This window comes from Cimex lectularius, unplaced genomic scaffold (assembly GCF_000648675.2).
Source record: "Cimex lectularius strain Harlan isolate CLEC.00 unplaced genomic scaffold, Clec_2.1 scaffold322, whole genome shotgun sequence".
NCBI lineage: Eukaryota > Metazoa > Arthropoda > Insecta > Hemiptera > Cimicidae > Cimex > Cimex lectularius.
In genome coordinates this window covers 262,910-286,727 of record NW_019394198.1, presented here as the reverse complement: position 1 = coordinate 286,727, position 23,818 = coordinate 262,910, and the positions used below count along the sequence as shown (strand labels likewise).

Below are 23,818 nucleotides of genomic sequence, written 5' to 3'. Positions count from 1 at the left end.
ATTTATACAATGCTAGACATTTTAGATTTTAAAAAATGAATTTATACAATGCTAGAAAATTTTAGATTAAAAAAATTAATTTGTACAATGCTAGAAAATTTTAGATTTAAAAAAATGAATTTATACAATGCTAGACATTTTAGATTTTAAAAAATGAATTTATACAATGCTAGAAAATTTTAGATTCAATCAAAGTTATCAAAGTATTTTTTTAATCTAAAATTTCTAGCATTGTATGAATTCATTTTGTTGAATCTAAAATTTTCTAGCAACCGACCAAGGCCCGGACCTTTTAGGGATGGGATACGAGTCTACCCAGGCATTTAACCCCTCGGGTCTTGGTCGCCCGCCCTGCGTAATATATATTGGGGGTCCCAGGCATACAGGGCAAAAAGAAGGCTGATCAATTGGTCTGTTTATCTTCCTGAATACTATAGTGGCATACTAAATTGCCAAAAACGGACATCCATCAGACAATGGGTTAAGAATAAGTTCTCGTTTCAGTGGGAATTCCAAGACAAAGACATGAGAAAGCCCATTAAAGGATCATCGCAGAAGCTAACTACTAACTAAACCTAGGACCTGCTAGGATTAGAATGATAGTAAGACTACTGCCTGGACATGAGCAGAAGCAAGCCTGTGCAGAACATGCCCTCTTCTTGTCAAACCAAGGCCTGAAGCATAGCATGGAATCCTCAGCCGAACTTCGGTATCTATTTTCATACATCGTATTTCTTTTAATAGTAAATTTTTTAAGGTTTTTCCTTTCTTTTTTAAAGAGAAGCGCGCTTCTACGTGAAGAATCGAGTCTTCTGATCGAACCTGATTTATCCTTGAGTCGTTTGAGATTAAGGAGAAATCTATTGAGTTTGAGAGGGGAAGGGCAAGTGATAAGGGAAAGGGAACGACCGAATGAGACCTGTCATTATTTCGTCTAACGTAGTCGGTAAAATAGTCGCAGGTATGAACATGAGCATATTTAAAAACATATCCAGGATCGGTGCCAGGCTCCAGGCAAGGTCCTTCGCCACCGGGGAAGGCCTGGTAGATGTCAAAGTCAACGAAAAAACAGGTGGGCACTTATCAAAATAAAAATATATTTAATAATTTTTTTACAACTGATTTTTTTTTTTTAACCATGAAAAGCAGTTTTGTCCTGAGGTGGATTTAATATAAATGTTTTGGCTCTCTTCCTTGCTTTTAAACTGTAGAAAATTTGATTGGGGGACGGAAATAAATTTACTTAAATAGCTCTGAAGCCTAGGAAAAAATAGATCTGTAAAATACTGCGTTGATTAATTTTATAGTTTTTTTTATTACAATCAAGTTTGAATAAATTGTAATTTTTTACAACTAGTAGACCCAAAGGAAGTGAATTTGTAACAGAAACTATGATAAAAATTCACTTTCATTTTCAGGCTCGCTTTAAAAATTAAAATATAATTTTATATTTCTTACTGTGTTGTATAATAATTTACAGCAGGGCTTCTGAAACTTTTTATCTAGCGGTTTTGAACCTTTGCATTTTTTTTTGTGATGTATGATGGCGAAGCATAAAAGAGACACACTTGAGCATTAGGAGAGAAATCACTATACGATTAACATTGACCGATTTTCAACCCCTTCTTAAAGCAAATTTCCTCTATTTATTTATGCGAAAATGATTTGCTTCAAAACGTTTCCATTGCCAAGCAAAGAATTATAGCAAGATTGAGTCTATCGGGTACGGCAGCAATTAGAATATTTTATAACGGCATAGCATATTCCGTTGATAGCACACGGTAGTGCAGATGAAAGTAAAACCGCTAATTAAAAAAGTCAAAATATTATGCATTTTGCAAGATTTCACCTCAGAACCTATCGGCAGAACTTAAAGAAACAAATTGTAAAAAATTTTATATACTTCCCATACAACCTCAGCATGCATATACATACAATTTAGATGAAAATCAGAGAAAAAAACGCTAATTAAAAGAAATAACATTCTTACATTTCGCTAGGCTTTTCCCCATGACCGATCGGCAGAAGTTAGGGAATCAGACGATTCCAAATTTTATAAACTGTACCGTGAAAAATGACCTTGTCGGTCTAGATTATAATTCTTTAACCCAGAACTAGCTGAATATAAAGGAAAAATACTAATTTACTAGGAATAATATTCTAGCATTTTTCTACCCAGAACATATCGACAGAACTTGAAGAACCGTACAGTACCTAATTTGTTATATTTCCCCTTAAAAATGTTCTCAGCATGCATATACATGCAGTTTAGATAAATATCAGAGAAAAAAAACACTAATTAAAAGAAATGACATTCCTATATTTCGCTAGACTTTTCCCCAGATTTTATCGACAGAACTTGAAGAACCGTATTGTACCTCATTTGTTAAATTTCCCCTTAAAAATGTTATCATGCTATATATTTAACTCAAGTGATAAATATAAAGGAAAACACTAATTTACTAGGAATAATATTCTTACATTTCATAAGACGTTTATTCAAGAACTATTGGCAGAATTAAAAAAAAAAAATCATACCATTCCAAATTTTATATAAAATGCGTCAGTTTAGATTATAATCCTTTTCCCAAAACTAGCTGAATATAAAGGAAAAACGCTATTTACTATGAATAATATTCTTGCATGTTGCTAGACTTTTACCCAGAACCTTTGGTTGAACTTAAAGAAACTAATTTTTCAAAATTTTTCTATGTTATCCTTAAAAATACCTGAGTAGGCAATGTATGTAGCTCAGATGCATATAAGGGAAAAAATGCTAATTAAAAGAAATAACATTCTTACATTTTGCAAGGCTTTTCCCCAGATCCTACAGCCGGAAATTAAACAACCATTCCAAATTTGCTTGCTATATTTTCTCTTAAAAATGTCCTTAACACGCTATATATTTAGCTCAGATGATAAATATAAAGGAAAAAACACTAATTTATTAGGAATAATATTCTTACATTTCATAAGACTTTTACCCAAGACCAATCGGGAGAACTTAGGGAATCATACTATTCCAAATTTTATATACTGCCTCTGAAAAATGACCTTATTTGTCTAGATTATAATTCTTTCCCTCAGAACTAGCTGATTATAAGTGAAAAAGGCTAATTAACAAGGAATAAAATTCTTACATTTTGTTAGACTTTTACCCAGGACCTTTGACAGAACTTAAAGAACCATAGTTTTAAAATTTTTATATACTTCCCCTGCAAAATGACCTCAGCATGCATATACATACAGTTTAGATGAAACCAGGGAAAAAGCTCTAATTAAAAGAAATAACATTCTTACATTTTGCAAGACTTTTCTCCAGATCCTTTCGGCAGAACTTGAAGGACCTAATTTGTTATCTTCCCCATTAAAAATGCCCTTATCACACCCTTATCACTATATATGTAGCTTAGATGATAAATGTAAAGGAAAAATACTAATTTACTAGTAATAATATTCTTATTACTTTTACCCAAGACCAATCGGCAGAACACAATGAATCAGATTCCAAATTTTATTACTGTCCCGTGAAAAATTACCTTATCGGCTTAGATTATAATTCTTTCCCCCAGAACTAGCTGATTATAAGGGAAAAAGGTTAATTAACTAGGAATAATATTATTACATTTTACCAGGACCTATCAGCAAAACTTAACATTATATAACTTATTAATTAACTAGGAATAATATTCTTACATTTCATAAGACTTTTACCCAGGACCTATCGGCAGAACTTAAGGAATCATACAATTGAAAATTTATATACTATCCCATGAAAAATGACCTTATCAGTCTAGTTTATAATTCCCCCCCCCAGAACTAGCTGAATATAAGGGAAAAAGGTTAATTAACTAGAAATAATTCTTAAATTTTGCTAGACTTTTACACAGAACCTTTGACAGAACTTAAAGAAACAAATTGTTCAAAATTTGTATATCTTATCCTTAAAAATGACTTGAGAAGGCAATGTATGTAGCTCAGATGAATATAAGGGAAAAACACTACTTAACTAGGAATAATATTCTTACTTTCCACAAGACTTTTCCCCAGAAAAAATCTGCAGAACTTAAAGAACTGCACGATTCAAAATTTGTTATAGTTTCTCGTTAAAAATTATTTTAACAGGCTATATATGTTGTAAGATGAATAAATATGAAATACTTGGCTCAAAATTTATATTCACATCTGTATAGTATTATTTCCAAACAACAAATATTTTGTAATTCGCACAGGCCCTGAATGACCCGAATAAAGGTTGGCACTTCGGAAAAAAAAATGAAAAAGGTGTTTTTCTAAAATATTTTATTCCTGACCGTTCCTCACAAATTCAATGAATTCCTAAAAATAAAATAAGCTTTAATAGTTCAGATGGAATTCAGCTCACACCAGTATCCAAATATGTAACAATAAATGTTTTAGGGGTTGCCACTGTTTCGATGAACAGGCCGCCGGTCAATTCTCTAAATTATGATTTGTTGGAGACACTGTACAAGACTTTTTCCCAATTGGAGACTGACAAATGCCGTGGTATGATTCTGACCTCGGTAAGTGATTCTAGATTTCTCTTTTTTTTTTAAACTTATTTTTATCTTAATTTATTTTCTTTAAGACCTCGTCGAAAGTGTTCAGTGCCGGCCTTGACATCCTTGAAATGTACAAGCCGAATATGGACAAGGCCAGGGCATTCTGGGGCATGCTCCAGAACGTATGGATCAAGCTTTACTCATCACCGTACCCAACGTCCGCCGCCATCAATGTAAGCACTTACAAATATTAATTTTTGCATGTTTCATCAATACCAGTTTGCATATATTTGTGCACTTCATTACAATTATTTTCTCTTTTCTTCTTTCTATCTTTTTTATTAGTTTGTTTTTAAGAAAATCGCAGTGAAATGGTTTTTTTTATCACCTTTTTTCTACCCCTTTGATAATCTTGTAGTTGTCCTTAAAATGAATTTGTGAGTTTGTGTATGCTAGATTGTGTTTATTTTTTTAAAGGTAAGTTTTGTTACATAGTTTTTTTGTTTTAATACAAAGCATGGTTAAATTATGTATGTACTTATTTATTAAGCTGTTTTTTCTGTACTAAAAAGTTTGTTGTCATGAATAATACTTCTTTATAGCATGTACTAATGTTTATTGACTTTTGACTATGCTTCTTATTTTTTAAATTAATAATTTAAAAAAAAATGTTATCTTTATATTAATATTTTTAGGGTCACAGTCCAGCAGGTGGTTGTCTGCTGGCCTTAAGCTGTGAACACAGGGTAATTGTGCCCAATGTGACTATTGGACTCAACGAGACTCAACTTGGCATTGTTGCCCCACAATGGTATTTTTATTTATATTTTCAATTTTCACATGACACATATTAACATATTAACTCTTCTCTAGGTTTCAAGACTGCATGAGGAACACGATTGGTGAAAGGCAAGCCGAAAAAGCATTGGTCTCTGGAAAGATGTTCACATCGGACGAGGCGCTTGTCGTCGGCCTGGTCGACGAGCTGGCGAATGACAAGGACGAAGCAGTCAAAAAATGCGAGACTTTCCTTGAATCACAATCCAAACTGCCTTGTAATTCCAATTCTTAATTGAATTTATTTTAAACAATCTTTTTAATTTTATTCGGTTTTTTAGCCTTGGCAAGAAGGACAGTCAAGCTAGGCTTCAGAAACGACACATTGTCGAGATTGCTCAACGGAAGGGAAGCCGATACTAAATTATTCCTCGATTACATTTTCCAACCTAAAGTACAACAAGGGCTTGAAGTTTACCTCCAAAGCCTTAAAAAGAAATAATATATTTGTATTTGCATTTTTTATAGTAGTAAATGTCTATTTTTGTATTAAACAATTTGTTCGATTTCCTTGAAGATTTCAAGATTTAGACTGAAAAAATCTGTTATAATTTAGTTAAACACTTTTATATTATACTTGTATACTGTTGCATAAACATAAATAAAATGATTTCATACCCTAACACTGCTTGAATCGGATTTTTTAAATTTTCCCATGATTCACTTTTTCTTAGTGCTAACTGTATTTCTATTATTATTAATGATAGATTGTTCAAAAGAATGTGATCAAGTTGTCAGTCTCTTTACAATCTTGCACACTATGTCCAATAATGTATCATCATTGCTAGCTCTCTTTGCTAAGCTTATTTTTACCAGGTCCCAAAGTTTTGTTAAGGACTTTTATATGCTTCAGGCCTTAGCTTTTCCTCTGCCAAAACTTTTTTTATAATTCTCTGTGATGATTTTTAGGATGTAAACTGGCACAGAACAAATCTTATTTGAATGACATGGAAAGTTGTGTGTAGACGAATCCAGTTCCAATTCACTGATCATTAAAATAACAACACAAAATTATTGCTGCGATAAATGATGCTTGGATTCAAATCCATGGTACCTAAAATAGTCGGTGAATGAATGCAAAATTTCCGAAAGAAAAAAACAACAACCTGACTATGTCCAGGCCATAAAGGATTTTTGGGGGATGGACAAGCTGACAAACTGGACAGAAGAAGGACTGTATAAGCCCAGAGACTATATAGTTAACCTATAACATTAACTCATAATCTATAATTGGAATAAAAGGATCAAAAGATTCCTCTCAAATTTCCAAAAAACAACAATCTGACAATATCAGGGTCATAAAGGATTTCTGGGGGATGGACAAGCTGACAAACTGGACAGAGGAAGGACTGTATAGTCCCAGAGAGTACATAGTTAACCTATAAAGTTAACCTATAACCTATAATTGGAATAAAAAGATCAAAAGACTCCTCTCAAATTTCCAAAAGACAACAACCTGACAATATCCGGGTCATAAAGGATTTCTGGGGGATGGACAAGCTGATAAACTGGACAGAAGAGTAACCATATAGGCCCAGAACATATATAGTTAACCTATAAAAGTTAACCCATAACCTGTAATTGGGATAAAAAGATCATAACATAAAAAAATTTAAAAAAAAACCCTGGCAATATCCAGGGCCATAAACGATTTCTGGGGAATGGATGAGTTGACACACTGGACAGAAGAGGAACTAAGTAGGTCTAGATATATTAAATGGGACAAAAAGACCAAAAGGCACCACTGTCTCAGAATGTGTAAAAGAAAGAGAATTGTACAAATTCCACAGGTCAGGCAGTTAACATGAGATTAAGGAATCCTCACCACTACTGGCAAAAACAAATAGGATAAAACTTAGGGGTGTTGGGGATATAAAGAAGTCGCTATCATCTGGGAAAACTCCTAAACTTACATAAATAGGTTAGGAGGAAGGAATTGCCATCCTATAAATATATATTATGCAGGGTGGGCGACCAAGACCCGAGGGGTTAAATGCCTGGGTAGACTCATACCCCATCCCTAAAAGGTCCGGGACTTGGTCGGCTCACATGTCCTGCATAAACCTCTTGGACTTGTTCACAAACCCCAAGATTTTGGACCATTTTATCTCGGGGTGTGATTTGGTGATGTCCTCTCCTTCAAAGATTTCAAATCTTCAATTGCCATCTTATCTTCGAATGCAAAGCAACCGGTCAATGGTGAAATAACTTTAAATATGAAGAAGCTTATGGAATAACAAACTCTTCCTCATATCTTTCTCGTCATCATAAATAAGCCTTAAAAATACCAATAACAACAAATTGTAAAAATTGTTTTGTTTTGCATGTTGCAAGGTTATTTTAATTTTTTTTTCCATTAGGGACACAGCCCTGCTGGAGGCTGTCTGCTTTCACTCTGCTGCGAGCACAGGGTCATCGTACCAAACGTGATAATCGGCCTGAATGAGACCCAAGTTGGCATATCTGCACCAGAATGGTAATTTGATAATCAGTTAAAAATTTGATCCATCAAGCTGGAAATTGCCGATTTCAGGGTGAGGGACTCGATGAGAAATGTAATCGGCCAGAGGAAGGCTGAACATGCCATCTTGACGTCCAAGCTGTTCACTTCTGAAGAAGCGCTCGCTGTCGGCTTGGTCGATGAAATAGCAAATGATAAAGCTGAAGCTTTAGAAAAAAGTCAAATGTATCTAAACTCACAGCAAACCTTGCCTCGTAAGTTTACATGAAACTCAATCTAACTAATTAAATACTGTCAAAAAATGTAGAATTTAATTTATTTGTTTAAGAATTGGCTCGGGTGGCAACAAAGGCGAGTTTCAGAAGTCAAACATTAAACAATATGCTGAGAAAACGAGAGGAGGACCTTAACTCATTAGTAAATCAGTTGATGGAACCAAAAGTCCAAGAGGCTCTCGAGAGTCAGATAAACCGTTTAAAAAAACCAAAAAAATAAAACATTTCTTTTTATTTGAATATAATGTGATAGAATAAACATAGTTTTACAAAATCAATCAATTTGGTCTTCGTCCTCATTATTCCACGATCCAATGTTTCAGACACCAACTTCACCAAGAGAACAAAATATTGCTTGGGTGTGTTCCTAAGTGGCAGAGGCTTTTGAAAAGTTCTGTAACTCAGATATCCTTTAGAAACTTAAACGTTTCCCACCCACCCTTTAAAATTATCTTATTCCGGAATCATATTTGATCACTGCTTCAGAATGAGATGCAGTGACAATACTGAGATTTCAGACTAATTACAAGCTGGTGTCCCACAAGGTCGCTTATTTGGTTCCATCCTGTATGCCATTTACACTGATGACTTTTCTATACAACCCGTCATCTAACCAAGCAACCTCCAACAACACCATGGGTATATCAAAGACTTGTTCAAAAAGTGGAGGACAAGACTGAAAAATGTCGTGCCCATCACTGTACATCAACAATGATAAGCAACTGACTTTAATTCAAGCTACTTAGGGTTGTACCTAGATAAAAGGCCTGGAACCACTCAAAACTAATTTTTTATTTATGAAGACTTCTAGGACCAAAATCCCTGTTGACACTAAACTAACCTTGTACAAGATTTTGCCAATACCACTTTGGACATGCAGGGTGGAACTGTGTGGCTCCATCAAGTCATCCAATATCCAGCTCATTCAATTCTTCCGAGAAAATTCCTCTGACATATCGCCAAAGCTTATTACTACTTCAGTAACCTCACCGTCCACGCCCTCATCATTTTTTATTACAAGCTGTTCTATTCTTGCTTCCAAAACTTCCAAACCAACATCTCAATCCATCCTAACACTACTGCCCAAGACTTATCTACATTTTACCAACCTGAAAACCTTCCATGCTGTGTTAAACCATGAGACCACCTCGCTCCTTAATCCCTTGTATTGGGTGCCAGCTTTGACTCTCTTAACCTGTGTTCACCGGGTGCAATGCAGGCTATAGTGTCAGTATTGTCGAAAAAAACATTTACATACACTTGTATTATATTGTAATATGTACAGGCTATAAATAAATTATATAAAAAAAGTTTGACAAGATTAATCGCTTTCAATGTAAGACTCTTCAGAATCCTCGGATGGCCCGTGACCCGGCGAGCTCCACATCTCCCAGATCGTGTCGGCCATGTGATCAGCGCATATGCGTATGTTGTTGATGAACCTGGACACGTTTCTGGTCACTTCGACCTGGAAAGCTGCAATGTCGAGCTCATCTTCAACGAGGACTGCAGAACCTTCAGACCAACACTCTTCGTCGTCGCGTTCTCTCCTCTTCTCTCCGACTGCCTCTGGTTTCTCCTGAAAATGAAATTTCTTAAGAATAAAATTGCAAAAATGTTATACTTTTAGGGTGTTGAGTAAAATCATTTCTGTCAGACTGGAGGGATTAACGTCCATGTACCTGTTGGGTGATGTGAATTATTTTCAATTAAAAGTTAATGGGCTATGATGGGATTCGAATGTAGAAATGCTAGTGTGGCATGAATAATACGCTCTGAGCCACCGTGGTCCCAGCTCTGAATGTTAATCAAATTTTCTTTCTTAGACATAATTCACACCAGAAATTGACTGAGTTGATTTCTATTTAATAAAAAATACATCTAACAACTAAAGTATTAAGAATAAAAAATAAAAAATTCATTGAAATTGTTTAATATTTTAATATCTCTCGACTTTAAACATGGATGCAGGTGTGTGTTTGGCCTTGAAAGACTGTGTAATTTTCCTCATTCTATCGTAGAGTTCTTGGTCTGAAAGAGGTGGTTTTTCGACTTCGACTGGCACTTTTACAGCTATGCCGCTTGTGAAATAAGACAGTGATCTCGCTGTGACTCGACTTACTTCTTCCATGCTCTCAGGGAAGATTTCCTTTTCAAAGTCCAAGTTCGTTAGATTGTTAATAATCCTATCCATTTCTTCGTACTGCTGCCTGTAGTTGCACAGGGCCTCTTTGCGCTCGTTAAATATGAACAGTTCATTGTCTACGTCGAAAGATTCGACTTCATCGATCATATGTTTGCTCTCTTTCTCCGCCTGTTCCTCTTTGGACTGCTTCTTCTTCCTGCGTATTTTGTCTCGGCGGATTCTTTCTTTCCTGTCAAACTCGTTGCGCTGGTTGAGCAGCATCTTCATCTTGTCGTCGAGGTTGCGTTCTTTCTTGCTCATCTTGAGCCTCATTAGCTCGTTGGTCCATTTCGGTTCTACCTTGGTCATGTATGTAACTGCATCCTTGATGTAAGACTTGGTCTGTTTAGACCAGTCCAGCATATGGTGGTCCATGAAAAACTGTATTTCAAGAACAGCGCTTCTATTTCTGTTTATTTCACACCTAAAGAAAAATTATTATGAGTATATGATAAAAGATAAAAGAAGAGACATACTGATTCAAATCGTTCAAAAGAATTTTCAACCATGACTTAAGCTTGTCTAGAATCTCTTCTTCTTTGTTGTCTATCAGTATTAAGTGATTATCATGCGAAGTAGAAATGTAGTTGTTCAAAGTTTCTTTATTCAAAAGTATCTGAAAAACCATAAATGAATACACGAGCTTTGAAGAATTATTGAAAATACAGACACTTCTTAGATAAAACGGTAGAGAAACAGGGCTCTCGCCTTTTGACTGGAATTCGGCGATGTACCGGTTAATCTGGTCGGAAATCCCATCGCAGAATTCTGTCTCGGTGTCTCTCATCCGCGTAAACTCTTCTTGTACAAAATCAATGAATCTGTGAACCATTTCGGTTATGTTGGTGTCAAATATGGCCATCGATCCCTGAAAACAATCAACTTGAAATGTAATATAAAATTAACGTTTTTTTTAAAGCGAACCTCGTTTCTCTCGTTTCTACGCATCTCTTTTTCCATGAGAAGCCACCAGGTCTTCCTGCATAGAAAGGTGTAGTCTTTGTCGATCAGTAAGATTTTTTTCATGCTGTTCCTTACGAACGCCTCCTCCCCGTTTCCGTTGTTGTAAAGCTCCTTTATTTGACTGATGCATTTCACTTTCATGTTGATAAAATCTCGTACAAGCCTGAAATTTTTTTTTATATTTATTATTTTGAAAAAAATCCAAAACAGGAAAATAATAAATGTTGATTTACTCACGCTCGACTTTCAGCTAAACTATCGACCATGCTATCTTTATAATAATTGCCATATTTTGTCAATTCTTCAATCCTGATAGTGTACTGTTTCTCACCAACTGTGAATAGACGCTTGCTTATATTGTTCAAAGCTTCTTTAAACCTAAAAAAAATTAAACAATTAAAAATTAGCCGTTTATAAATTAATTTTTACACCAAATAAATTTTACTTGTGGAAAACTTCTTTAACCCTGTCGCTAATCTTTATAAGCGTTTTGCCTTCGTTGTCGTTCTCCATGAGGTATTCGTAAAAGTTAGACCTTTCAAAACTATCGATGCAGGCTCTTTTGAGATAATTCTCCCTTTCGACGCTTTTGATATCTTCTGCTATTTTTGCTTCTTGTTGTTCTTCATTTTTCTCCAATGATTTCAATATAGCACTGCATGTTAAAAAAATAATGGATATTTTCAAAGGGTAAAAGTTAATTGGTATATTTACTCGTATTTATGCCTTGCTGTGATCCTTTCTTCTTTCTTGAGTATAAAGTAATTATAGTAGACCAATTGGGGTATAAACCCAGCCACGGCTAGTCGGAAATTTTTTATCTCTTTTTCGCAAGGGTTTCCTTGGAGGTTGAGGCACCTCAAATTTTTGAATATCCTGAGATACTGAAGCTAAAAACCATTTACATTTGATTAAAAAAAAATATATATATATATAAATCAGTCATTACCACAAACTTGGCATCTTTGATCTGGTTCTGTCCGAGAGAAAGTACTTGCAGGTTTTTGAGAGCGCTCAAGTTCTTCAGCTTTGTTATTCTGTTGTTGAACAATGAGAGCCTTTCGAGTTTGACGAGTTTCTAAAAAAGAAATTTTCATTTAAGATCCAAGTCGAATCTTCCGCGACGTATCGAATAATAAAATTACACTGAGATTTTTAATTTTTGAGATCCTGTTGAACGAGAGGTTGAGCTCGATGAGATTCACCAATTCGTCCAAATGTTCGATCTTCTCGATAATGTTGTTTGACAGCGATAAAGTCACGAGATTTGAGCACATCCATAGATGGTCTATCTTTAAAATATCTAGGACACAGGTGAGAAAAAAAATTAATATTAGTTGTTTTGATAAATTTAATATTTAGAAAAATTTTAATTAAAAATAATCTGGCTTTTTTTTTTAAATAGCCAAATTTCACATCCAAAATCAGGGATAAGGCCAACTGGAAATACTCAGCTATTCCGCTGAGTTTTCAAAAGATAATCCCCTTGGTCACAACCTATAATTAATAATTAACAAAAATATGAACATTTTTGTTAATTATTGACAATGAGTGTTTCCTTTTCAATTGGCTTTTTTCCTATTTTTAATAGAAAATTTTAATATTTAAGGCTGATAATAATTATATCAGAGGTATTAAAGTTTAAAAGATTGTTTTGAAATATTTTTGTTTTAACACTAAGTTACAAAAAAAAAATTCACTTTCTATACTAGGGAGGAAAATGTAAGGCCATTGGCACTTTGGGCATCTGAGAGGATTGACTGGGAGGGTCCAGGATGTTTTTGGTGTTCAACTATGGGGTTGGGATGAAGGTCCAGGGTTTTATGACGGTGTCTGTGAGGTAGAGAGCTTGGGCAATGGTTCAAAGGATTTTGGACTGAAATGATTGGATTCTTTAAAGTTTAGAACGCTTGGTTGAACCTCACGGTTCAATTCCGTACAAGATTGGTTGTAGATTCGATCACTTGACAAGTATCTTTTTGGGTAGTTTATATCATCTGTTCATTTCTTTTCTTTTAGGTCGAGTGAGGGGGTTCCAAGAAAGTCTTTTGTTGATGTAAAGTCCCAAATTGGATGATATCGGTTACTGGAGAGAAACAGAGAGGTAGTGGATTGGAAAAGGTCATACAGTGAAGGCTATTAGCTGAGATTTGCAATGAGTCGGAGCCTCCATTCCAAATAGAAGAGATGGCCCTGGAGGTTTCTGAAGACCACTGCTGGAGTTTGCTGAAAATTCTGCATATGTGAGGAGAACTGTATCGGGACTGGTAGATAACCAACAGGGTATATTGAATAAAGAATGGGACCAAAGATGATGCCTTGCAGAAAACCCGGTTCAGCATGATGGGTGGTGATGTAATAAGTGAATGGAAGGATAGGCCATCGCCTTGAGTTTCTAGAGCAGGCTGGGTACAACACTCGACCGAACGCCTCACGATGATGTTTACTTCACTGTGGCACTGACGAATTGTAAATTATGGAATGACATAGCTATCCAAAATGGGATACAGGTTTTAGGGGTTTTTCAAGGTGTGTGGTTTTTAGGGTTTTGGAATGGATTTTGTGGTTGATATTTTTCCATTGGATTGAGAACTAGGTAGTTCTAAGGTCTTGTAAATGGTGGTAAGGCAAAAATATAGCTTTTTAAAGGGAAGATTTCAGAGGATGTTTCTAGTGAAAAAGTCAAAACCAGAGGATTTTTTTTAAACTGAGAGGTGATCCCTGAAGAATTTTTTGGCCTCTAATGGGGTGAATTTACATATTTAATTAATTTAAAAAAAATATTTGTTATGAAGATTTGGAAATTTCAGCTGATCAACAATTTTCAAATTTTACTGCATATTTTATCTGTATACAAAATGTCTGTCAAAAAATAATTTAGGCTTTTTTTGATAGATTTTCTTTTGCAAAAAAATGTTATCTTACTGTAATATTCCAGGTTTAGGAGGGTGATTTGCTGGAAGCTGGAAGGATCTTTGCCTAGGAGTGCCACGTCCGCTAATTCTTTGTTCCTGTCCTTTTGCCGTTTCGAATGGGTAAGACCTTTACTTTCGAGGAGGGCCTCCTGGATGAGCTGGTTGTTGATGACGGTCGGCTCCCTGTCGACTGTCACCAGCATGTGCAGTGCCTCTTCGGCCGTCAATACCTCCTTCGAGCCGTCCCGCCTGGGAGAGGTCATCATCGCACAGTTTCCGACCGAACTCATTCCGACCTACAGGATCTTCGGCGTTTGACAAACCGGTCGATGTCGTTATGGAAATGACGGGAACGGCGTTTAACTCGAGAGATGACGCCACGCGATGGAAAATCGCCCGCGGATGACCGAACGGCCGGGTGTCTTTTCAAAATGGCTCAACTAGCCGGATTTCATCTTTGAAATCGTCTTTTCACAAAATTTGACCTAAATACTAGACGATTTCTGCATGAAAAAGAAAATGCCGCCGTTGAGATGCTGTTATGACAATGGAGATCTACAGATAACTTTCAGCTTAATGGAAACCCCTAAAACCTTTAAACTATGAGAGATTTTGCAACAAGAACCAGAAACAACAGTTCAAAAATAAAAAAAATATGTTTAGTCAAAAAAACTTGTTTTAAATATTACTTATCTAAAAAAATATGTTTAAAATCATAAACAAATAATATGTTATCAAAAATCTGATATCTTCTAAGGTACACTTTGGCCAAAGACAGTTTGTATTGACTATTATGTCTTGGCTCCATATAGAGAGCATGTAGGCCGACAATTGCTCATGAGCAAACCAGTCAATTTTTCTTGAGGTAGCACAGGCTTTTGCAGTAAAGACACTCATTACTGAACTGAGGTTAGCATGTCTGTGCATCACTTACTGAATTACTGGTGCTGGAACTTTGAAGAATCCTCTTTTAATTTTGCGCTATGTTCTTGAGCTGTAGATTCAGAAGCACCTTATCAAAATCATCAAACCAAGTAAGAATCAAGGGAGCCACCTAAGGACTGTTCAATATGTTAACAAGCCAGTAAATTGCTTCTAACGCACACCAACTTTTAGGTCTAACCCGGTTTATTTGTCTCGTACATAATCATTATGTCTTGGCTCCATATAGAGAGCATGTAGGCCTTATTAGGGTTTTGCCTCCCTTTTCTGATTCTTTCCAGGATTACCTTTTATTTGGCTCGTTCGATTGCCATTTTACGCCTCTGATGAATCAGTCAATTATTTTTAACCCATACATGTTTAGCTATCATAATTGACCGTATTAATAATTTCAATAAATTATATTTTTTATCATAGCTCTTGGTTAGGATGAAAATTTAGTGTCACGACCGGGATTCGAACCCACGACCTTCGGCTTAATACGCCGCTGCTCTAACCTGAGCTATCGTGACTTCACGACATGTCACATTGAGTACATAAACGTTTCTTTTTTTAGTTAAAAAAAAAATTGGGTTTAATTGGATTTCCTGCCAATTTGGGGGCTGGTGGGTGGAGCTTTCATGTCTGTCTTTTCTTAAACAACGCAATTTCGCCTTAATATTTCACTTTTTATGATTGGGTTGTTGTTATTTGTTATCTGTAAAAACACAGCTTGATGATTCATACTTTTTTCTCGATAACTCCTTCGTTAGTTATTGTTCAGCAATCAATTAGCAACGCTTGTTGGCATGGTGACCGGTTTCCTTTTGACACGGTGTTTTATTTCGCAATTAAAGGCAAACTTCAGTTTTTAAGGTCTACCCTTCCTTCTTGGGTATATCTTCAAGAATTAACACTATTTTCACCTCTACATATCTCTCTCTCTTTGAGATGGACGAGTGAGTGAGTGAGTGAGTGAGTGAGAGAGAGAGAGAGAGTTTTTATATTTTATGTTGGTATCTATCTATTGTATCTACGACATATTTGTTATTTCCAAATATTTTGGTCCTCCGGGCCGGATTGCAAAAGTGAATTTTTTCCTACCCCTCTTATTAACTGTCAGACTCTTTCAGTTTCTCTCTTCTTGTCACCGTCTCATTTTAGAGGTGCTTTCAGGACTTATAAATAATGTGTGAATCCGTCATAAACATTTTCGCCAATTTGTCATAGAGATTATTTGTTTTTAAGTGACTTCTTCAGCTTGTACCGGTTCAGTATTTACTTTTGTATTTACCAATAAGATTATTAGTCCAGTTAAGATTGGCAAATTGAGAAATTAAAAATAACTGTGGTTTATCGAAAAACGGCGAAACGGAGCGAACCGCTGACAACCAATTTTGAACGGGCCAAAGGTCAAAAAGTAGAATCAGCTCTTCCTGTAAATTTGGATATGTAGAGAATAGGTGATTGCCAATGGAAAACCAGCAAAACCGAGCGGACCATTGAAGCTCATTCTTATAAAAAATGACGGTTGAAAAGCCTACAAAACACATTGAAAAATTGAAAAAGCCTATATGGTTTTCAGAGGAAACAGGATTGAAAAGGGAAAACCAGCAAAACAGGACGGACCAGAGAAGTAAGACTCCTTTTTTTATTAGAAGTTTTATTTTGGCAAACTTTAGACTTTTCTAGTGAAGCAGAGTGAAAATGGAAAACCAGCGAAACCGAGCGAACCAGATGATACACAAAACGAATATTTAAAAGTTCGTAAAATATATTAAAACAAATTTTTACGCTATTATTAACAAGTTCTTCTAGATGAGTCTTTTACGTAACTAAAGTAAATCCAGCGAAACCAAACGGACCATTGAAGGTTATTTTTAAGCAAAATAACGACTTCTATAAAACTTGAAAAAAGAGGCTTCAAGACATTTTCAACAAATTCATCTACAGAACCATTTTGTCAAGGGAAAACCAGCGAAACAGGGCGGACCAGAGAAATAAGAAAGCCTAGGCCGAAAGGTATATAGGACAAATAGAAAACTTGAACGGAAAGCTTCACGCCATTTTCAACAAATTCGTCTGGCTTTGTCCAAATACCTGTTTTTCTATAGAATGATGTTGACAACTGAAAACCAGCGAAACAGGGCGGACCAGAAAAGTAAGAAAGCCTAGGTCATCAAGTCTATAAAACATGGTGAAGGCATGACAAAACAATAGGCTCGACTGCTTTTTGTAATATGTGCTTGATTCGGAGAAACTTTGTAGTTTTGTATTGAAGTAGAGAATTGGAAAACCAGCGAAACCGAGCGGACCAGAAACGATTCAATTTACTAAAGACAAAGAGCGAAGGTAGAACGTACTGTGAACATCCATCATAAAATTTCGGACATGTCGGTAGAACAGGATTGATAGAGGAAAACCAGCGAAACCGAGCGGACCAGACATGATTATTGCTTTAGGAACTGACATTATTTAAAGCCCTTAATTGATGTGAAGCAAAGGTCAAATACAATTGTTTGGAAAAAACTTAAGACATGTCCAAAGGACGATATTGAGAACGAAAAACCACCGAAATCGGGGATGATTAGGACAACTGGCTGAAAATTTTTTACCCAGTCGACAAAAGTCGCGCTTTTATCTAGCACAATAGAGACAAAGTAAAACCAGCGAAACCGAGTGGACCGGTCAATCCATTATAAACCAGCCAGCCATCTGCCTACACAATCTGATGAATTAATTATGATCACGATTTTAAATATACAGAGTGTCTTTTTTTCACCATGCGCCAGCAGGTTTTACCTATTTTATACCCAGATACCAAAAAAAGTGACCAATGTTAACCCCTTACATTTTCGCGCAGATTCCAAAACCAAAACCAAGCGAAACTGTGCGGACCAGAAACGATCATTTTTTCAAGAACTGACATTATTTAAAGACCTTAACACTTGGAAACTCAAGGCAATAATTATATTTCTCAAATACATCTGTTTGGAACACACTTAANGATGACGATTTTAGGATCTGCGCAAAAATGTAAGGGACCTTTGATTACTTTTTTTGGTATCTGTTCAAAAAATCCTAGAGCTGTCTATTTTGGAGGTCAGCTAAAGTTTTTATACTTGTTCTTCTCAGAAAATTTAAAAAGAAAATCTTGATTTCCAATTTGAAATAAAAAAACGACATTTTGATGACGATTTTAGGATCTGCGCAAAAATGTAAGGGACCTTTGATTACTTTTTTTGGTATCTGTTCAAAAAATAGGGAAAACCTGCGCATGTTAAAACATATACTTTGTGGATGACTGATGATTTTCATGAATACTACTTCTCAGAAAAATCTCAGAAGGATTGATGAGAAAGATCATCTAATTTATCATGATGTCATGAAATCAAATTTACGGCCCTGCGTTATTTATTAATCAGTGTAATTTTTCATATAAATTTATTGGCTTTGTTCAAGATGTAAATAATTGGTTTAGAGTTGTGTATCGCTAGAATTTCTCTCGTCTCAAGACGGAAGGAGACGCCCTTCCTCTCGGATCGATAGTTTCATTATTCAAAGGCGAGGGATGCCCACTTTGTCCTCACATCTGGCGAGCTTTCGGCCGCACGATTGGCCCGCCCGGGGAATTGACGCCTAATGAATAGTGTACACTGGGAAAATCTAATTTGTAGCGAATGTTTTAACCCAGCCGGAGGAATTCGTCGGGGGCGGACATCTGCCCCTCTGAACCCCCGGCCGCCATCCGACACTGTTCGCTCTGAGAGGGGGCGGCTCGAAAAAACCTGGATTAATCACGAATCCCCTTTCTAGCTGGTGTATCCGAGCTACTAACGAATTTCAGTAATGATGAACTAATTGACTAACGAAAGACAATCTAGGGTCCGCTCGGATTCGCTGGTTTTCCGTCCTCAATCGCATCCTATGGACATGTCTTAAGTGTGTTGCAAGTAGTTATATTTTGAGTAATATAATTATAACATGGAGTTTCCAGACTGTTAAGCACTTTAAATAATACCAGTTCTTGAAAGAAAAATCATCTTTGGTCCGCTTGGTTTCGCTGGTTTTCCGTCCTCAATCGCGTCCTATGGACATGTCTTAAGTGTGTTGCAAGTTGTTATATTTTGAGTAATATAATTATAACATGAAGTTTCCAGAGTGTTAAGCACTTTAAATAATACCAGTTCTTGAAAGAATAATCATCTTTGGTCCGCTTGGTTTCGCTGGTTTTTCCTTTCTCATTCACGTCCTATGGAACACGTCCTCATTCACGTGTTAAGGTTGTTGGGAACAGGTGTATCTTGAGTACTATAATTATAACGTGGAGTTTCCAGAGTGTTATGGACTTTAAATAATGTCAGTTCTTGAAAGAATAATTATCTCTGGTCAGCTTGGTTTCGCTGGTTTTTTCGTTCTCGATCGCGTCCTATGGACATGCTTTAAGTTGTTCCAAACAGTTGTATTTGAGCCGTATAATTATAACGTGGAGTTTCCAGAGAGTAAAGGACTTTAAACAATGTCAGTACTTGAAAGAATAGTCAGTCATCTTTGGTCCGCTTGGTTTCGCAGGTTTTTCCGTTTTCAATCGCGTCCTATGGACATGTCTTAAGTTGTTCCAAACAGTTGTATTTGAGAAATATAATTATACCCTGGAGTTTATCGAGTGTTAAGGACTTTAAATAATGTCTGTTCTTGAAAGAATGATCGTCTCTGGTCCGTTCCGTTTCGCTTGGTTTTGGTTTTGGAATCTGCGCGAAAATGTAAGTGGGTTAACATTGGTAACTTTTTTTGTGGTATCTGGGTATAAAATAATCTGCTGGCGCATGCTAAAAACGACACCCTGTATATTTCAAATCGTGATCATAATTAATTCATCAGATTGTGTAGACAGATGGCATGGCTGGTTTATAATGGATTGACCGGTCCACTCGGTTTTGCTGGTTTCACTTTGTCTCTATTGTGCTAGGTAAAAGTATGACTTTTGTCTTGAACAGATGGCGTGAAAAATGGTTTAAAATTTTCAGGCAGTTGTGTGAGGATCATCCAAGTTTTCGTTGGTTTTCCATTGGCAATTGCGTCCTATGGGCAGGTCTTAAGTTTGTTCTAAACAATTGTATTTAACCTTTGCTTCTCGTGATTTCAGGGCTTTAAATAATGTCAGTTCATGAAAGAATAATCATCTCTGGTCCGCTCGTTTCGCTGGTTTCCGTTGTCAATCCTGTTCTATCGACATGTCCGAAACTATCTGATGGATGTTCGCAGTACGTTCTACCTTCGCTCTTTGCCTTTAGTAAATTGTATCGTATTTGGTCCTCTGTTTCGCTCGTTTCTCAAAAATAAGCCGAACAAAACTAAATTTCGGTTAAAATTGCATGGTTTTTAAGTATTCAGTACGCTTTATAGGCATTTAAAAAACACCGATTAGTTTAAAACGAATTTCTCTAGTCCGCTCGATTTCGCTTGTTTTCCGTAGTCAATCGAATTCACTAGACAAGTTGAAAGTTTACCAAAATTTGTTCAAAATGTCATGAAGCCTATATTTCAAGTTTTAAAGAAACATTTTGTGCAAGAATAATCGTTTCTGGTCCGCTCAGTTTCGCCGGTTTTCCCATTACCTACCTCAATACAAATGTACAAAAAGTTCCTCCAAATCAAATTGTTTTGTCATGTCTTTACCATGTGACTTGATGACCTAGGCTTTCTTACTTTTCCGGGCCGCCCTGTTTCGCTGGTTTTCTCTTGATAATACGATTCTAAAGGAAAGCGTGAATTTGAACAAATTTGTTGTAATTTGTTGAAATTGTCGTGAAACATTTTTTTTAATGTGTTTATGGAATTTGAAACCGTTATTTTGTTTAAAAATAACTTTCAATGGTCCGTTTGGTTTCGCTGATTTTACCGTAGTAACCCGTTTTTCGTAAAAACAAGGTTTGACTCATCCAGATGCGTGTTGGAAATAGCGTGAAAATTTGTTCCAAGTTTTCAATATGTTTTGTGTAAGAATAATCGTTTCTGGTCCGCTCGGTTTCGCTCGTTTTCCCATTTTCTATTTCAATAGAAAAGTACAAAGTTTGACCAAATCAAGCACACATTACAAAAAGCAGTCGAGCTATTGTTTTGTCATGTTTTCACCATGTTTTATAGACTTGACGACCTCGGCTTTCTTACTTTTCCGGTCCGCCCTGTTTCGCTGGTTTTCAGTTGTCAAAATGATTCTATAGAAAAGTAGGTATTTGGACAAATCCAGATGGATTTGTTGAAAATAACGTGAAGCTTTCTTTTCAAGTCTTTAATTTGCTGTATAGACTTTTCGGCCTAGGCTTTCTTATTTCTCTGGTCCGCCCCGTTTCGCTGGTTTTCAGTTGTCAACATCATTCTATAGAAAAGTAGGTATTGGACAAATCCAGATCATTTGTTGAAAATAGAGTAGAAATTTTTTTTTAGATTTCAATATTTTTTGTGGACTTTTAAACCATCATTTTGTGTAAAAATAATCGTTTGTGGTCCGCTCGGTTTCGCTGATTTTATATTTTCACTATTCTTTACTAAGAAAAGTGCTTGTTCAAACCAAACTTAAAATTAATTAAGGAGTCCAGCTTTGCTATCATTTGTTCTCAATGTTTTATATACTTTTCGACCTGGGGTTTATTACTTCTCTGGTCCGCACTGTTTCGCTGGTTTTCGTTAGTCAATCGGCTTCGCTTGAAAAATCCAAGATGTTCCCAAATCAAACTGACAAGTAATGATAATGAGTCGAGCTTTTTCTTGTGTTTGACATATTTTCGACCTAGGTTTTCTTATTACCCTGGTTCGCTAGTTTTCTTTCATCAATCCTGCTTAGAAAATAGGAATGTGTGGTGTTTAGTGACCGTTAGCCAATGATTATTTGGAGATGACGTGCGGTCTGGTGTGATGTAGGTTTTAGAAAAACATTTTCTTTATCGTGCCAACGTTTCGATCTTTATTGAGATCATCTTCAGGGCTCAAAGTGTTTGTTTTCCTTGTAGATGTGTCATCCTTGTCAGTCGTGTTGAGAATGCACTTCACGATCTCCAAATAATCATTAGAAAATAGGTTTGACTCCTGGATTTCGTAGATGGAATAGAACTGCACTTTTCATGTTTCCGACATAGCTTTGTTAATCTCTCCAGAAATGTTCGAATTCATAGCAAGTCGGAAAATGTACAAAATTCCACGTCTGATGTTAGTCATCAGTGACGAGTTCCTTGGATGACGTCGGCGAGGCCAGAAGGACCAAATTTGCCAGAACTCGATTTCACGCTGTTTTTATTTCGTAAAATCCTATTCGGAGCCGAGCGTCTTTTTAACACCCGCGCCCTCGCGGCACAGATGGCATAGCGGCGAGACATTATCCGCTTTTATCCGGCATCTGTCCACCGGGAAGTGGCCTCTCGGCTCAAAAGCCCGCTTGTCGTCCGCAAACGCCAAATGTCCGATTTTTCTTTTCTTCCATCTGTCAAACTTTTAAAATAATCAATCAACTGCCCCGGCGAAATAAAAAAACAACTTTGAGATCCAACGCCGGCAAAGATAGGTTGATAAGAGCAGTAATAACTATGTGAACGGTCCCAGGCTTGAGGTACAAAGGTGAGAATTGTCTCACGCGACCTTTCGCAAGCGTCTACTCTTCCATTCTTTGAAAATGAACTACTAAAACAATGGGAAAAACTTCTGAATTCATTCATCTCTATGTCCAGTTGAAGATTTCGACATAATTGGTACAAAATTCGGTTTGTTTGTCGCCCCCCTTCAGAAACGTGATTTTTCGACTTCCCTCGGTATTGATCTCTCTAGTTTTCACAGTTACATAACGAAGTATTTCTCTTTTGACTGGGGGCGGCAGGGCGCAATCGCCGCCCCTATGGTTACAGACCACACCCTTGGACGGATACAATGGAAACCGAGGCTGCGTGCTGATCAGCACCAGAACACCTTCACCTATTATCGGTGCATTTTCCATTTTTTCCTCCACTCCGAAGCAATTCATTTTTTATGAAGTACATAACTTTTCTCGAGCTTTAAAAAAAGCTTAGACGTGCATTATTCACGGCCAGTGATTCTGCTATCAAATCAGCTTCCTCTCATGAATCGCAGAGCATGACTATTCTCTGATATCAACAACCTTAAAATTTCTTCTGCGGATATGACCGATCCAGGCGAATGGAACTGCCAATGTAACAGCAGAATTGGGTTTCTTAGGAAAATAACGGCGTTTGATTCCAAAAGTCAAGAGAGCCTAGGGTATGAGGCAAACTTAGTTCTTTTTGCAGAACAGAGGGGTGATCAGGGAAAATCAGCGAAACAGGACGGGCCAAACATGATCTATCGTACCAAAGCAGTGTCAAAATGTGTTATAAAACAACGTTTAACAAAAACCGTATTGATAAACCGGCGAAACTGGGCGGACCAGAGAAATAACAAAGCCTAGGTCGCCAGATAAATAAAACATGGTAAAACAATGGGAAAAAAAAATATCTTTTTAAATCTGAGTTTGATTTGTGAAAACCTTCAAGTACAGTCGATTGAATAAGGAAAAACCAGCGAAACAGGGCGGACCAGAGAAATTAGAAAACAAGAATATGTAAAGGAAGATGGATTTTTTAAAATCTATGTTTAGTTTGGGTAAATTTAGGACTTTTCTAGTGAAGCCGACTGACTAAGGTAACCAGCGATACAGGGCGGACCAGAGAAGTTAGAAAGCAAATCTAGAAAAC

General features: G+C 36.4%; 2 protein-coding genes across 3 annotated transcripts; one reads left to right on the top strand and one right to left on the bottom strand.

The window, feature by feature from the left end:
- The first annotated feature begins 843 nt into the window (after positions 1 to 843).
- On the top strand, positions 844 to 8,331 carry LOC106665960 (enoyl-CoA delta isomerase 1, mitochondrial). 2 transcript variants are annotated; one of them, XM_014392789.2, is made up of 6 exons: positions 844 to 1,072; positions 4,420 to 4,544; positions 4,610 to 4,756; positions 7,721 to 7,836; positions 7,894 to 8,075; positions 8,150 to 8,331. In XM_014392789.2, the coding sequence occupies exons 1-6, from the start codon at positions 913 to 915 to the stop codon at positions 8,314 to 8,316; spliced, it is 897 nt and encodes a 298-aa protein (XP_014248275.1). In that variant the 5' UTR covers positions 844 to 912; the 3' UTR covers positions 8,317 to 8,331. The 2 variants fall into 2 exon arrangements, with proteins under 2 accessions (XP_014248275.1, XP_014248276.1); XM_014392790.2 differs by lacking the exons at positions 7,721 to 7,836; positions 7,894 to 8,075; positions 8,150 to 8,331 and adding exons at positions 5,219 to 5,334; positions 5,397 to 5,578; positions 5,642 to 5,983.
- A 1,071-nt stretch (positions 8,332 to 9,402) lies between these two features.
- On the bottom strand, positions 9,403 to 14,842 carry LOC106666026 (dynein regulatory complex subunit 3-like). The gene is made up of 11 exons (XM_014392897.2): positions 14,170 to 14,842; positions 12,390 to 12,547; positions 12,194 to 12,322; positions 11,959 to 12,134; positions 11,690 to 11,899; positions 11,482 to 11,622; positions 11,206 to 11,407; positions 10,952 to 11,149; positions 10,758 to 10,897; positions 10,219 to 10,705; positions 9,403 to 9,675 (listed from the first exon to the last, which is right to left on the bottom strand). Exons 1-11 carry the CDS (start codon positions 14,447 to 14,449, stop codon positions 9,418 to 9,420), a joined length of 2,379 nt encoding a protein of 792 aa, XP_014248383.2. The 5' UTR covers positions 14,450 to 14,842; the 3' UTR covers positions 9,403 to 9,417.
- Between the last annotated feature and the right edge of the window lie 8,976 nt (positions 14,843 to 23,818).